Source organism: Metopolophium dirhodum, chromosome 2, assembly GCF_019925205.1.
Source record: "Metopolophium dirhodum isolate CAU chromosome 2, ASM1992520v1, whole genome shotgun sequence".
Classification (NCBI taxonomy): domain Eukaryota; kingdom Metazoa; phylum Arthropoda; class Insecta; order Hemiptera; family Aphididae; genus Metopolophium; species Metopolophium dirhodum.
The window spans coordinates 35,146,647-35,164,285 of NC_083561.1; the positions used below are offsets into that span (position 1 = coordinate 35,146,647).

Below are 17,639 nucleotides of genomic sequence, written 5' to 3' on the forward strand. Positions count from 1 at the left end.
GTCTTATATTAAATAGGCCAAACAGAAACTGACCGCGGTTAACCTGCAGTGGTGGCTATAGGTATAACTGGTAAATGGTAAATAGATTAATAATAAATATACCTATAATATAATATTTCATTTATTTTTTATACAAGGTATAATTTTTAAAATAATTCGACTCTTTTTGAGTTTAGATACAAGGCATTAAAATTTTTTTAGTTTTCTTTTCTATAAATGTCTATTAAACATGCAGGTGGGCAAGTGGATACCCTTCTATACTATAATATAGTAGGTTTCGACGAAATCACAATGAATGTGTTAAATTTGAATTCAATAATAAACCTATACGAAAAACGATTCTGAGCGAAGACGGACTGTCACCCTATATTACTAAGTATATTTTATGATATTATCGGTAATAAAATAATTAATTTAACCATTAGTTATACAGAAGGTTGAATAAATGTTTGCCTATAGCAGGAAACATTGAGTTTAATTGAAATATAATAACATACTTAAAAAGTTTCTAGTCCAGCTACGAAAAATATTTTTATATTACAAAAAAATAACTAAGATTGTTGTTCTTATCGTTTAAATATTTAATTTAGTCCGAATTTGAACTTAAAATGTCTATCAAAAAAATGTGTTTATATATTTTTATGGTTACAGTATGAGATAGTTATGAGAAATCTTGTATTCAATTTTCAAGTCTTAACTATACAAATTTTTATATTTTACAAAAATATAAATTATGATATGATATGCATATTTTCGTGATTTCGATGAATTTTGTAAAAATAAGATATGTATATGTAACTTTAATATTTTTAAATTTCTACAGTAATAACGTATAAGGAACCTTATACCTAATTATTTTTTAAGCTTTTAGACCCAGCAAAACATTTTTTATTGTCATACTTAAATTAAAAACTATAAACATTTTAAAATTTTAAATGTTTCTAAATAGCTCAAAAGAGACAAAATATATAGAAAATCAAATTTTGGTGAAAATTTCAAGTATTTTATAAAGTTAAAAATTTATAGGTTATTCGTTTTCAAATTAAAACAAAATAAGAAAATTTTTCAGTGAGTAATCGTTAATTTACGGGTGAATATCTAATGTCGTAAAAATTTGAACTTCAAACGCTCATAATAAATTAATGTGAATTACTGCAAAATTTTTTTTTTCTGTTATTTTAGGTAGAAAAACTCATGAGGACCCTACTTCTTTACTGTAAACTTTTGAGTAATACCAATACATTTATAAATTTATTCGAATCTTCAATTTAACTTCAAATCCAAGGATATTAAAATAGGCGCCGTAATACATATACTACACGATCAGCGGATTTTATAATAAAAATTTGGTACAAAAATGGTACTATTATTTTATGATAACAACCGATATAATATACATTTATGAGGACCCTTGATGAGTTGACTTATTCGCAGTGGAAAATCTGTATTCTTCCAACGCGACAACCGTGACTAGAAAAAACATGTAAAAGAATACACCATGGTGTGGAAAACCACGACAAAGAAATGACTTTGCTTTCTCTTTCACGCAGCATCCCGGCTGGAGTTTTCATGCTCTACTTATCTAGCGCTGCATTCAAGAAACAATGCTCACATCATGGACGGCTGTTCTATAATATTTCTTTGACATTAAACATTGTACACGTTCGTCATTTCTCTTGTATTTTATTGGTGACAAAATAATATTCACAAATATGATAAAATTCAAACCATAGGCGGATATTTGGTCAAATATCCGTGGGGGGGGGGGCTTAACATTTTTGTCTTATCCATTAGCGTAAACATACATTTTTAAACGCTTCAACCTACTAACTAGTGGCTACTCAGTACTCCTACTTTATTCTAGCAGAGGCATCAAGTATATATAGGTATATTAAAATACACAATTTATTTTGACATCTAGTGTGGTTTGTTACATTCAGGGGGGGCTTAAGCCCCCCCCCCCCCAATATCCGCCTATGATTCAAACAATTACAACAATTTAAAAAACAATAAATACATATAATATATGAAAAATAAAAATAACGTTATATAATAATATGGAGATTCATAATCAATTATTTGATTAAAAATTAACAATAACAGTTAAGTATATAAAATTATAAAATAAAAATAAGTACGGTAATGTGTATATTGTTTAGTTGGAATGTTCGTTTTGGAATGTATGCAAAATAGTATATTAATTAGTAATTATTCTGTTTTAAATAGTCTTGAATCTTAAGCACCAATAAGTTAAGTATTCGTGTGTGCGTACGTGTATGTATATGTGTATGGTCGAAGGATGTATAAACTTCACCTTAATCTTAGCAATAGTACTTAGAAACCTCTTCCACTAGTTTATCCACGTTTTTTTCGTTAATTTCAACAAATTTTTTGCTCTGTCTACTAAAATAGTATATATCCCCGGTATATATATCAAACCAAAGAGCGTGTATATGCAAGTCATACGCCTCTAGACGTTTCCTAAGGAAACCGTAGCTGGCAATATTTTGCATCTGCTGTAGGGTATTAACCTATAACACACAAATACACAATATGTCAACATATATTATTTTTTATTACTACCTTCTATCTATTAGTATTATGGTGTTGTATGATATTATGTAAAATCGTATAAGATTTAATAGTTCGTAATTGAAAGACTAGCAAACATAAATAAATATAAATAATAATATGCATTAGGTATCCACTATAAGTTATAATACCTATAGTATACCTAATATAGTAATATGAATAAAAAAAATACATATATATTAAATTTGTAAATTTATTTATGATAGATGGTCATCGAAATGCTTGAAAATTAATTTGTTGATTAAAAAAGCTTGATATGACAATATTTTGCTTCCACACAAGATATTGTATTCATTACTGATAAAAAATATTCCATTATAAACTTAAAAAAATAATTTTAAGAAAATTTTACAAAAAATGTTATTGCAATAAAAAAAATGATTTATTACTTATTACTAATGACTAAAACAAATTTTTAGATTTTACATCTTTTGAAATCAATTTTGTAAAGCGTACCTATTAATATTAAGCTTCGATTTAGTGTTAAGAAATGATATACAATTCAATATTTTATTTTAAAAGTAACTAATATAATTTAGAATTATTTTATCAGAATTATAGTTAGTTACCTGTGATAACTTATCTGTAACGGAAAACTTGTCTTCCGGATCAATGTAAGCAATGATCCTGCGTAAGGGTGTCTCGGCCTGAAAAATGAGTGGTGTGTCGAAGCCGGCTGCTTCCAGCTGTTGATACTTTTCCAAAGATGATATTGCGTGCGTACAGAGCCATGATCGAAGCGGCGACATCCGGCGGTTGTCGATGCTAGCAAATTCCGTGTCCCTGAGCAGGTGCAACAAGTTCATTGCCTAAGAATAAATTAGACGAACACGTTAATAAACATTCGATGATAATAATTAATAACAATAACACCCAGCATAAAATAAACTATTATTATTTATCTTTTATAATATAAACACTGCCGGAAAAATAAAATTCAGTTCAATTTTATGTTTTAATTCATAAATTCTGCAATATTTTATTTGTACGCATATTTAAAAGTTATTATCAACGTTTTCTGCATTACAAAATACAACATAACAAAAGCAAAATAATACATTTTATCTAGGTATATAATTCTTAAGGAAAAATTTTTTTCTTATTATTATAAACGATATTACATTTAAATACAGTTTTTGTCCTGTAATCCTGTATAATAAGTAGCAACTGCCAATAAATGACCGGTATGTAGGTACATACCTATTAACTATAGGTATCTACTCTATAGTCATATAGAGTACGCGGTACAGCTGATATGCGGCCATACCACAACGGACATCAAGAAATTGGGATTGTTCTAGACTTCTAGTAGCATTGATAAATCATGTGAACCAGAAGGTGCGGTTGAACAGATTTTATAAAATATTAAAATGGCTTTACCTTATATCCATTTATTAAAATACGAATACTATTTGAAATCACCGGACATATACCTACATGATAGGTACATCTAATTTTCAGCAACAGCCAACAAGTTTACTATCATGCACTAAATAACCTACGTTTCAATCATGCACTAAATATAATTAAATGATGCCTGATATTTTAAATGATGCATCTTGTATGTTTTGAATTAAATTTCAATTGCAAAACAATATTGGTTTAAAATACTGTTTATAAAAAGTTTAAAATTTGAAAATAAGTACCTACAAGTTACTTAATTCCGTACAACTTGAATGATTATCTAAATGTACAGACTAGAAACTAGATAGCTAAACAAATGTAATGCGTTTATAATAATAATTTAATTAATAGTACACTGTATTGATACTGTGAGAAAATAAATGAGTGTTAAAAATTAATTAAATTTTAGTTTATTTTTTATTCGCCGGTATTTTAAAAATAACATTACTTTGCAATCAGAATGCCCACAAACGATAACATGCCTTATATCGTTGTGTACACATCCTAGTTCCAAGGCTGCTGGTTCACATGTAGTATATTCATCTAGGAAATGTTGCGAATGTGGAATCAAATTTCCAGCATTTCGAACTAAATACCAAAACATAAAATTTTGACAATTTTAATTTCACTACCTTCTACATTTCAATAAATCCTGTAATTTATGCAAATGTACATATAACGTATTAGTTATTACAGAAATTAATATACAATGGATTAGATATATTTAGATGAGGTCACGAGATGAATCAAAGATTTATTAATTTTTATGTTTAACGCGTATATATCACTAAATAGTGTATAATGTTTATTATAATATATTCATTTTTATTATAAATCATAAATCATAATATTACATTTTTACAGTCAATTCCTGATATAACATAATTCCCTAATTAAAAAATACTGCAAAAATGCAATAAGCATAAAAAATTAATAGAAATTAATACAATTTTGGTTCCAAAATAATATTAAAGACTTTAAGAGGATGTCAGAGCACCATTTGTTTTCTCTCTGACCCAAACTCAACATAACATATTACGTCGAGCAGAATCAACCCCGTGTTGTTACTTTTAATATTAGAGCGAATTTACATATTATCAAACTTTAAGCAAGGAACATTACTTGAGTTCCTAGTTCCTACGTTGACTTTTTTTACAATATTTTAATTTTAATAATATACACGCTCATAAAATATTACATAGGTAAAAATTAAAATATCATAAAATAGCAAACATAGGGAAAAAAGATACAGGTAATGCTCTTAACTTAAAGTTTTATAATAGGTGAAATCACTCTAATATTAAAAGTAATAACACGGGGTTGGTTCTGCTAAACGTAAATTTACTATGTTGCACGTGGGTCAAAGAAAGAAAACAAATAGTGCGCTGACATCCTCTTAAGAGTAACTAATGTTAAAATATATCCACAATGTATTCTAAAATAAATTATAATTTAGAATGTATGCTGCCCCTGAGTTATATAACGTATACTAACCAATGAACATATCACCAATGTTGGTTTCAGTAAATCGAGCAGGCAACATACGGCTGTCCATGCAAGTGAAAAATAAAGCTTTAGGCTGAAACATATCAAATAATAATTTAAAACGACTATATTTTTATGGTTCATACTTTATAGTTACTATTAAGTATTAATAATTATTAATAATCAATGGAAATATTAAAAAAACAAATTATAAGGTTTATGATAATTGTATTATATATTTTATATTTTAATTTTTAATAATGTATATTGTATATAAACCAAAACCAATTCAAGTAAAAATAAACCACGACACCTAATATCTTATTTTGAAATGTTAATATTTAACTCTAAAACTATAAAAAAAACATCTTGGTTACAATTATAGTTAGTAAATAAAATATTTGTGAATAATTTATTTGTTTAATAAAGAAGATTTTATAAATTATCACAAAAACAGTATTTTACCGTAATAAAATATTAATATGTATTTACTTTTTTTAGAACTTTTTTGGAATTATTTAAAATGTAAAATATTTTTAATTCTAATGGACGTCACGTCGTGTTTGTGCCAGCCAATAATTTATTTCTGACTATCATTATTATGTGTGAAATCTGATTCTTCTTTATTATCACGAAAGTTCAAATTGTTTTTACCAAATTTAAAACAAAATTATACTTAACAGTCAACAGTCAAGTAGTCGACATAATTACATAATCGATACGCTGTGGACAATAGTTAAAAACAAATCAGGTATCTTGTTTTTTTTTTTTTTAAATTAACATAAAGAAATTATGAATATATAATAATATATTAACATATAATATAAAATATAAACTATAATGTAAGGAACATAAACATTCTAAATTTATATCATAACTTAAAAATAAGTGATCAAATTTCTTTAAAAATAAAATATTCGTTACAAAACAGATTTAATATAATAAATAATAATTAATATCAACAAAATAATATTATACAAGTTATTTTTTATGATTTTTCATAAGATACTAAACAAGAATTTCATTTGTACACTGGACTCTGTAATATTTGTTCGCTACGCAAAATCACTTATAAATATATCATATATGTATAAATATAAAATTGTGTGACACAGTTTTAACTATGTAAGTATAGTACAGACGACAATTATTTATGAATAAAAAGTAGGTAAGTACGTAATTATAGCTATCTACAGCCAGCAAAGATTGGGTGCTAGGCATTGGTTTCCCTTCACTCACCTCAGACCAAAACCTGCTAATATTATATTATATATTATTTTACTATTTAAATTTGAAAGTAATATTAATTATTGTAACATGTAAATCATTTATACATAAAATTTTAAAAACAATTCTGTCTTCTGAGCGGATTCCAGTGCACTTAATGAAACTGACATTATAAAATGTGCTTAGAAAAATTACATAGGTACCAACAAGTTATGAGTAAAGCGATTATGTATTTGAAATGTACCCATTCAAAACTATATAAAATCGTATCGGTCATAATATTTTAAAGATTAATTTTAAAAAACTGTTTTAATAAAATAAAATAATTTAATAAATTAAACAATTAATTGGCGAAAACTGACTGATATAATATATTATATAGGATTAATAAAATACTTTGAAAAAATATATGCAGATTATAGGTACGTATACTGGTATACATTTTTCATCGTTATAAATATGATTGTTCGATATTTTTTTGCAACCTTAAGTAGACGTCACACGGAGGTTTGTTTTCTTTGTCTCTCACACGTGGAATATAACAAAATCAAGTTTAGGAAGGTCAGTCAAAACTATAGTAAACTACCTATTGCTAAGTAATTTTAGATTATTATCTAAAACAACTACCTACTAAACAAATTAATTTAAAGATTCAGGAGCGTATATTGTTTCTAAAAATGTATAACCTATAGTGTCCTACTGTCCCAGGAAAACATTATCCTAGTTTATTATAAGCAAAAAAATATCTAAAAACTATAAATTATACTCTATGGTCATAACCATAATTTTTCAAGGGGAGGGGTCCATACTTTTTGGAACGTTACGAAACACGTTTTTCGTACTATTTGGGTAGTATACCAACCCACTGTAAGTATATCCCTAAGGGGAAGTCTGGACCACTAAGTCAAATAACCACTGTTCATAGGTGTATATTGGGTATGAGTTAGAGAGTGCTAATAATAAAACGTATGTTACACAGATTGTGGTCCGTGGTTGCATAGTGTTCCTAAAAATGTACACCACATCCGCGCAACCACCATATATATACTAGTATACTACCTAGGTATAGTATAACTATGTTTTAATACTTTTTTCATTAGTAGGTAGGTACCCACGTCTATGACGTACTCTATAAGTCGATCTTCCAATACGGTATACTATAGTATGGAGTGGCTGTTCTGGTAATGCTATAAACCACTTGAAATTCAACAAACTCATGCAATAAGAATATGTCTAAAGAAAAAGGATTTATATGGATCAACTTCATTGAATTATAAAGAACTTGGAGTTGAAGAATTCTAATGGTCAGCTATTTATACAGGCAGTTCTCCATTAAATTTCAATAAGGTTAAATTAATACTTAACATGACAATAAACGGGAAAACAGGGCATATGACATGCATGTTAGTAACACAATAAAGAGTATAGGAAATAAGTTCTTAGATTATTTAGGTCCAAAAAATGTTGACGCTATGCCACTGTATCTGAAAAAAATTTTTTAATAATGTAAATAAGAATATTTATAAATTTAATAAAAAAACTACTGGAAACTAGCTCTTCTTGAATTTTAATTGTATATCATAATACATAAGTATCTTAGGATATAATACGTATCTTAAATATTGTAAATCATTATATATAAGTTATATTGTACAGTGTATACTAACAACTCATTTACCTCCCCACAAGCTCTGCTCAATGGGGTAAGTTAAAAAATAATACATTGTAATACATTGTAAAATTATTTTAATTAATAAAAAAAAATTATGCATTTGATCTAGTTTATAAATGCTGTATAAATAATGATTTATAATGACTCCAAGCTATTATCGTTTTGATACATGTAATAATAGATAAGACTTTAGAAGCATATATTGCCTAATTAGAATACAACAAATTGAGTTAAATTATATTACATTAGTCATTAAAATTATAAAGGTTCTATATTTAAGAAGTATATTTAAATTTAAAAAAAAAATCATCATACAAAATATATATATTAATATATTATTGTACATGCGATCTATTATTATGGTTTCTTCTTTCTTCAAAGAATGGGATGAAAAAATGGAATTTATATTTATAATTATTTTTTTATGGTTTCTTTTGTTTGACCCTATATATTTTATGAACTGCCTAATTGCCAATTTCAATCAACCACACAATTGTATAAAGATTTTGCCTAACCAAACCAACATTATTTAAAATTTGACAAGAATATTTTTTAAATTTTTTGGTTACAGACTTACAGTATGAACTATTTATGAGAATTCAGAATCCCTGTTTTAATTGTCAATCCTTAGCTATATAAAAATTAAACATTTTATACATTTTTAAATAGGTAACAATATATAACAAAATATTTTTTTTAATTTTAGAAATTTTGATGAATATTGTCAAAATTTGAACATTAAATACTTAATGTTGAAAAAAATAATACCTATGGATCTTTAATATATCTCAACCGCTATTGTAACAATTAACAACTTCAACTTATAAATTATAAGGAACCTTGTATTACCTGTTCAAGATTTTCGACCCAACTAAAATATTTTTATTGACATTCATTGAAAAAAAAAACTTGTAAATTGAAAATGTCTATAATTAGCTCAAAACGAGTGTAAATTGTATCATGTAAAGAAAATGATAAAATAAACATTTGATAAAAATGTCAAATACTACGATTAAAAGTTTTTGAATAACAACAAAATAAGAAAATTATTGAATGAGAATTTGTTAATTTACGGTGAATATCCAATGTCTAACATAAAACGCTCGTAAAATATTAATCTTACAATCCAGTAAACATTTTTTTGCTTGTTAAATGTAGCCATGTAGGAAAACTTAAGGGGAATCTTGTATAAAAATTTCAAATTTATATATATAAAATGACTTGTCCTGAGTGATTCATCATCGCCTAGCTGGGACCACAGGACGGATCTGGTTGAAATTTGGCATAGTGATAGGTATTATGACGTAAACGTGCACTAAGAAAGGATTTTTGGAAATTAAATCCCTAAAGGGGAAAATAAGGGGTTGTAAGAATATACTTGTGGCGTTATCTATCAATCAATATCTTAATTAAATATACAATATTAGTTTTAAAATACAAAACGTACGAACTTGATATTTGGAATACCTAGTGGTTCCTCTAATGATCTAGATATGCAATAAGAAAGGATTTTCTGATATTCGTTTTTTAAAGAGGTGGTAAAACAGGGATATTAAGATTCACGGTGGAAATCGAAACGTTTTTTTGTTTATTAATGGTTGCCTTTGGTTGCAGGTTATATATGAGAATTATTTCACAAAACTAGGTACAATTACCCCGGTTTGTCCATAAAAATATAATAAAATAACCCCCCCCCCCCCCAATATATATTAAATTTTAATATACAAATATTAAATACTCCTAAAAATCCGGAATGATCAACTATGACTTCAATACTGTTTTAGGTACACTGTATACACATTTTTTTCAACTTCAAAGCTGTACTAATATAGGCTATATTTTATCTCCCACCTACCTGATAATATACTGTTCGCATAACCATAAGCGTAACTCACGGGCAACGCATGTCTAAAAATTAAAATACTATTTGATTTTGCTTCCATACCTATGCACAGCGAATTACACCCAAAAGGACTTAATTAATCACAATTTTTTTCCCGAGCAACGTCGGGTTATTCAGCTAGTCTTATATAAATATCGACATTTTTTTATGAATTTCTTATGTAATAAATAATAATATACTAATTTTGTAATTTTAATAAATGTTGTCAACATTTTAACTTTACACTCATAAAAAATTACTGTGGATTTTCGCACAATTATTTTTTAAATTTCCACTAATCTGTTTTTTGTTTGTTTTACCTGACGCTTTTGGAATTTATAGGGATTTTTGACTACTCGAAGTACCAACTAGATCCTAAAATGCGATGACAGAAAAAAAAACTTATAATTGTAAAATCAATACATTCATTGCTCTGCTAAGATTTTAAAACCCTTTTGTACGTTGATGTATAAAAAAGTCTTTCGTAAAAAATGTAGGAATGTTTATGCTAATTCTTTTATTTAATTTCTAATAAAATCACTTATGAAGAATTTTATATTAAATGTTTAAACCACATAAATGTTATGAATTTTCACTTTAAAATAATTTGAATATTTTGATGAATTTTGAAAAAATTAATTTCGCGGTATAAAAAAATGTGGACTATGTATTCTCGATATTTTTTAAATTAGTTACTTAACAATAAATTTTGAGATAACCTTGTATTACATTTTCTAAGATTTTTGCTCAAAAAAAAAGTGTATCATACATAAATAAAAAATAACTAAAAAATTCGAACATTTCAAATGTTTATAAAAATAAAAAGAACCAAAATATTTTGAATATTATTATTTAAAATCTATTATACAAATGCATACCAAAATATTTTTGAAACATTTTACTTTTAGTTTTTCTCGATTTCTTTGAAAACTACTGGGAAGTTTTATACTCCTGTCGTACCAACAACGTCAACACTACACGAATTGTATAACAACACCTAACCTAACCTAACTACATTAAATTTGCTACCAGTGAGTACTAAGAAGTAACCATTCATAAAGTTTAATAACGATTCATTTTTGTATAGCTCCATAAGATGAAATGGACGGTGGACGCAATAAAAACTAATTGTAATAACTAAAATATTCAGGACATTGTTTATTGTAATATTTTACATTGTTTGTCGTTGTCGATAATAAGTTTTGAACGAAGTATTATTAATGTCTAAAATACTTATAGGTAGGTCGTAAGTACAACTAAAACTACCTACCTACAGATTGTACCATTACGTAGAAAATTTAATAATAATAAATTGTTATAGGGAACAAACTATCGTATATAGGTATTAACATTTTATATATACCTATTTAGTATTTCATCAACATTTTAATGAATTAAAATATTTTTTTGTATTTGATTGCCTTTATTTATAATACCTAACAAGTATTATGGCAAAATAGTATTGGTTTTGTAAAAGAAACTAAATTATAGAAAACACATTATAATATATTTTACAAATATGTGAACATTAAATATAATTGTTTTATATTGATACTTTATTATAGGTATGTACCTATTGTACGGTCATTGATTTTATTATATATTATTGTAAGTATTATAAAAATCAATGGTACGGTGTACCAACTAATGTTATAATGTCTATTAGTGATTTACAGGTTCAAAAAAAAATGGCAGTATGCTAGGTGAATATTTAAGTAGATTTCACGGCCTATTTAATTTTTGGCAAAAACAATAAAGCTAAAAAATACCAACATAGTAACTATGGAGTATGGGGGGCTATTTTAAAAGTGTGCCAAATTTAAGCATTGTTGTGTGAATCTTATCTTTTACTAATTTTCTATGTGTGTTTACAATATACATACGGATTACGGGTTGTGTAAATGTGTGCGAACTAATCATAAGTCTGTGTATAAAGTAAATAGCAGAAAGCTCACGCACGTGTACGTACATTTCAATAACTCATTACATAAGTATTAATTATTATTTTTTTTTTGTCAAAAGTATAAATATTTTGGCAATCATATTAACTAACCGATAAATATCCGATAAAATTTACTTGAAACGACTTTCTTACATTTTGAAACTAGTTTTAGATTCTAAGCAGAGCGAAAAGAATGTATTCACAATGATGAGTGTTTTTCATTCCGTCTGTCATCAACATTTCGCCATTTGTGGTAGTAAAAATGCTCCAATTTTCGAGATCAGCCTCTTTACTGATAGAAAAGTGAATCTAGTTGGTACTTTTGAGAGGTCGACATTGAAAATTGCAAGTAGTTTTAAAAAGCGTCAAGAAAAACAAAAAAAAGCGAAAAATTAAAGATAAGTATATTGTAATTATAAAAATATAAAAATATCAAAACTGTAGGTACATAACTTCGATATACATTTGGAAAGCTAATCTAAAACTCGGGGGGCTCAGCCCCCCGCCCCCTAGTTCCGCCTATGCGATGGTGAATAAATAATTGTATCATAAGTATATATTACCATTGATTATTTTATTATAAATAATATTTATAATCAATGGTATTACACCACAGGTCTGTGGTATAACGTACAAAAAAAACGAATAAATATTGATGCTAAAAATTGAATTATATACGTATACTAGCTGATCCCGTTCACTTCGTTACCCGTCAAATGTATCAACTCTATATGACTCAAACTTTGTTCAATTCGTTATTTAATATTCGGTGTATGGTGTTCAAAATTTATCTTAACTTTTCAGTTACCCGGAATAAAAATTCTGATTCGCAGCAGTACATTATCAGGTAGGCAATCTACCTATGGTAGATCGCGGACCCCGCCGCGTTGTTTGTACGTAAGTGTATGATTTAACTCAAAAGTATCAGAGTTATACCAAGTTTGTCGTTTTTACTTAATTCCACCAACGATGGATTAATATAATCAATTTATACAAAATCATATCCTAACCTAACCGTACCGATGAATAAAAAAAACAAATTTAACCCTTTGTAAATTAACTTATCTTCTTCCCAGAGGTCTAATCTACCCACAAACATTAATTTACATATATATACCATGGCAACGATTTATAAGCAACATTTTCCATCTGGAATCTCAAAATTCCCGTTTTAGCACCTCCCAGGGTTGATCCTCTCCCTTTTAAAATTAGCCTATCTTTTAAGTTTGGCCAAATTGCACCCATTGTAAAAATTTCATCAAGATCGGTCCAGTAGTTTCGGAGTTTATTCCGGACAAAGACGTGACACGGGATTTTTATAATATAAAAGAATATTATTATCTATGGCTGCACTAACCTAACCATAATATTATAAGATAAGCTCTCAGTCGTTTTACAATTAAATATCGTTATGATGTTTACTGGCAACACTGAGTCAGAGCCGACTTTCTTGAAGACGATAAGCGCGGTAAATTGATAAGTGATAAATGATAACTCGTCGGTGCCCAGCACTAAGATATAATGGACTGGAAACGACATGGTCGGCGGGTATCGGGGGACGGCTAGGAAAAGGTGTCACTTAGCTGATAAGAACACTGTTCTTGAAGTTTTCAGCGCTACCGGTGGTTTTATTTGACTACACAATTTGTATCTTAGTCCGTGTTTTATACAGAGGGCGCTGTAAACTCCAGGAACACATAGCGACCCTCGCACTTTGTCTCTTGTACATACATTCATGGCCGTGATAAGCTGCTCGTTTCCAGTCCATTATATCTAAGACCGTGGTGCCCATTGACCCAATCTAGACGGTCCCGGTGGTTTTCTGTCTTCCTGATATTCGTTATTCCAGTAGACCGTTCTATAAGTTTTTAACGTTGTTTCAGCAGCTGACAAAGTGACAAGACAACTGACAACAGTCAACGGCAGTTGACGAGGAAATTACTAATTAGGTAAAGCATATATTAGACGCACCGTCTCGTTAAATATTAATGTCCAACAGTGCCCCCTCCCTCCAAATATTAGCGTCTTACGGGGACCCGATGTCGTTCGTGTTAATCTTACCTCCGGGTTGTTTTTCACCTGGACGAATTGCTCGACCATCTTCGCCCTGTTCGTCCGTCTGTACTTCATTATACCGCGAAATATCCTGTCCATATCGGGCACCCTGCTCTACGTCGGACCACTCTAACTTTGACCACCACACATCGCCCGAGCTCAACTTACTAGTAACTACTGCCTTTAAAAAGTTCGAACGCTGTCAGCGGCCGCTTGCTGCTGTGCAACGTAATGCCGTCGTCGTCGCCGGTCGACCTCTTGACGCTCAAGGGCGTTCGCCGCCTCCGCCTGCCTTGATTATGATCGAGCGCGCGCACCGCGCGTTCCTTCCGCAGTACCGCATTACCGCGTGTTTGCAATTACTAATTTGTAAATACACGCCACACGGGAGTTCTATTCAATTTCGAATAATTAATCTGTTTCTATTCCCGCGTTCATAGTAAACAGTTAGATATTTAAATCGGGAGAATTTTATATTAAAAACAAATCATGACGCGCTACTCTTCGAATCGAACACCTGTTGACGATCGAAATCGCAAATTTGCTATGATAGGAAAGCTTTCATTTACTGAACACTACTCGTAAATATCGCTGTGCAGTCTGTGCATGTTTTCATCGACGATCACAACAAGTATCTAGGTTCGTTGAATACACAACACGATGTGTAATTTGTCCGTCTGAAAATAATAATCTAAACCACGGATTTAGAAATATTATTCCAAATGAATAACTTTAATAATTGCGTACCGATTGACAATTGTGGTATTATTTGAGAAAATGTTGAATCATCGCATATAAAATATTTTCGAATATTAATTCTTAATAACAAATTAGAGCTCTCTAGGTTCTAAGATAGATATATTTTACATTGAAAATACTAAGATATGTTTTTTTCTTTAATGATGCATAAAATCTGCAAAATAATTATTTGAATTTGTTTATAAGTATTCTATGTTTTTGAAGGGCGATGATAAAATTTAGAAAACATATTATATAACATATTATATAACATGTTTATGTTTTTAATTAATATAATATACCCGATTTATAAATTATTATAAAATATAATGGTTATCAATTATTAGGCTGGGTACAATATTTTTTATAACCAATTTTTGTAATGCTTTGCTTATTGCCATAAAAACAAAACAAAAGTAAACTAAATTAAATTCCTGACAAAGTGTAAATATTTTTCCACTGCACTTACCCAAAAACATATCTATGATTCCTCAATTTTCCTTGCAGAGGAAAAATATCTAGTGGCAAGCTACTTACAATTATAATTTGTTTTTCAAATGATATTTAATATAACAAGTTTATTTAACCCATTAGCGCCCAAATTATATATTTTTTTAATTTTCAATAAATTTTTGTTGACAACTTCTATAAATACGCTCAAAACTTAACCATGTATATTACTATTTCTCCCTAAATTACCCTCCACGTAGAAAATTTCTAATGTGAAAACTTCTACTCATTGTAATCCCCTCATTGCCACATATCATTATTCACATTTACTTATTGTACCATTGTATAGATTGTAAATTTTCATAAATAAACGTCATTAAAAAAAAAAAAAAAAAAAAAACGTTCATATTAAAAAAAATTTAGGTAACCAAATACTTTTTACAATTTGGAATAAAATTAATTATTTGAGACTTATTCCTAAATTCAAATGTAATTTTATTTACAGATATCACAATGGATCAAAACGTAGAAGAAATTCAACAGAACTTATTAAAATTTGGTTGTTGTCGAGTATGTGCAGTTAGACACTTAACAAAACCTTCTGCTATTAATGTTAAAACATTAATTGCTGCATCAGAACAGGATCATGATGAACCAAAACGTCTAAAGAAAAATCCTTGTATAGCATGTTTGGGATTATTTCAAAATCCACAAAAAGATGATATCATCAATAAAATAATTTCTTATCTAAAAACATCTAAATATGATTCGGATACATTTAATTTAGCGTTTAATTTACCCATGTGTACTATTATTCGTGGACATTCAATAGCATTATATGTATCAAAATTGAGAATAACATTCAATCCAACGTTTCCTACAGCATTTGTTTGTGCCAAAGACGCTTGGAAACTAATGGCTGAGGACGCTATCGTAAAAGCCACCGGTAAACGTTTTGATGTACATTCACCATTGCTAGTTACTGTAGGTTTTCATTATAAAGATATAAAAGACGAATGTGATTGTTTAAATGCAATTATCAAATTAAGTAACAAAAATTTACAAAATATTTTATCTCAAATGGATAACAAAGATTTTGTTAGTCAATATGGTGAAATGCCATCAGTACCGGAATCAGTAATAGAATTCAAAAGTGTAGATGCTAGACATGAAAGTGTATATATTGCTGGTCGTTATAATAAGTGGTCTAGGACCCTTTCTCAAACACCTTGGATAGTAGACCAAGAAAGAAGGCTAGAGAGTTCAGTTGAAGAAATAATATCTGATCCAATAAAAAAACGTGCATTAGCCGATGAATTCAAATTTTCGGCATCTGGTAGAGAAGACATAGATGTCAGAATGTTAGGAAGAGGAAGGCCGTTTGCCATTGAATTAGTCAATCCGAAACAAACTAAATTCAGCTATGAAGTATTGAGGGAAATTGAAAATGAAATAAACACTGTTCCACAAGTGACTGTAACACACTTGCAAAATGTTGTTAAAGACCAATTAAAAGAGTTGAAATCTGGCGAAGAATTTAAAATCAAAGTATATAAGGCTCTTTGTTACGTTGAAGGAGAATTACCAGATATGGAAAAACTCAATAACTGTGCCCCTCTAGAAATTTTACAGTACACACCAATCCGAGTTTTGCATAGAAGAGCTAATATGGCCAGGCCTAGAACAATACACTCGATGAAAGCTGTAGCAACCAAAGTCGGTATAGATAATGGTTGTTCATTTTTCAATGTGATTTTGTCCACTCAGGCTGGTACATATGTAAAAGAATTTGTCCATGGAGACTTTGGACGTACAAATCCTTGTCTCAGGACAGTTTTGGAAAACGATACAGTTGATATATTGGCTTTGGATGTTTTAGATATTGAAATTGATTGGCCTACGCCTGTAAAGTATTAATTTAATTGTGACTACTATCATAGTTTATTATCAATGCACAGAATAGGATAAATTTAACCTATTCTGTAATTGATATTTAGTACTGAAAATATTTTTATATATTTTAAAATTCTATTAAAATAAAGATCACTAAATGATTATGTTGAATATTATTATTATAAAATATAAATAAACATGTGATGTCTTAGAAAAAATAAACTATGATTAAACTTCCTTATACAATTTGTATACTTATCCAGTTTATTTAATTTTCTAACAAAGAGTATATATTTTAT

General features: G+C 28.5%; 2 protein-coding genes across 3 annotated transcripts; one reads left to right on the forward strand and one right to left on the reverse strand.

Moving 5' to 3' along the window:
* Positions 1–1,667: 1,667 nt before the first annotated feature.
* On the reverse strand, positions 1,668–14,495 carry LOC132938220 (beta carbonic anhydrase 1-like). Its single transcript, XM_061004922.1, has 5 exons — positions 14,266–14,495; positions 5,491–5,575; positions 4,445–4,584; positions 3,162–3,401; positions 1,668–2,531 (listed from the first exon to the last, which is right to left on the reverse strand). The coding sequence occupies exons 1-5, from the start codon at positions 14,356–14,358 to the stop codon at positions 2,322–2,324; spliced, it is 768 nt and encodes a 255-aa protein (XP_060860905.1). The 5' UTR covers positions 14,359–14,495; the 3' UTR covers positions 1,668–2,321.
* On the forward strand, positions 13,930–17,586 carry LOC132938218 (tRNA pseudouridine synthase Pus10). 2 transcript variants are annotated; one of them, XM_061004920.1, is made up of 2 exons: positions 13,930–14,153; positions 15,953–17,586. In XM_061004920.1, the coding sequence occupies exon 2, from the start codon at positions 15,961–15,963 to the stop codon at positions 17,362–17,364; it is 1,404 nt and encodes a 467-aa protein (XP_060860903.1). In that variant the 5' UTR covers positions 13,930–14,153; positions 15,953–15,960; the 3' UTR covers positions 17,365–17,586. The 2 variants fall into 2 exon arrangements, with proteins under 2 accessions (XP_060860903.1, XP_060860904.1); XM_061004921.1 differs by lacking the exon at positions 13,930–14,153 and adding an exon at positions 14,760–14,898.
* Positions 17,587–17,639: the final 53 nt, after the last annotated feature.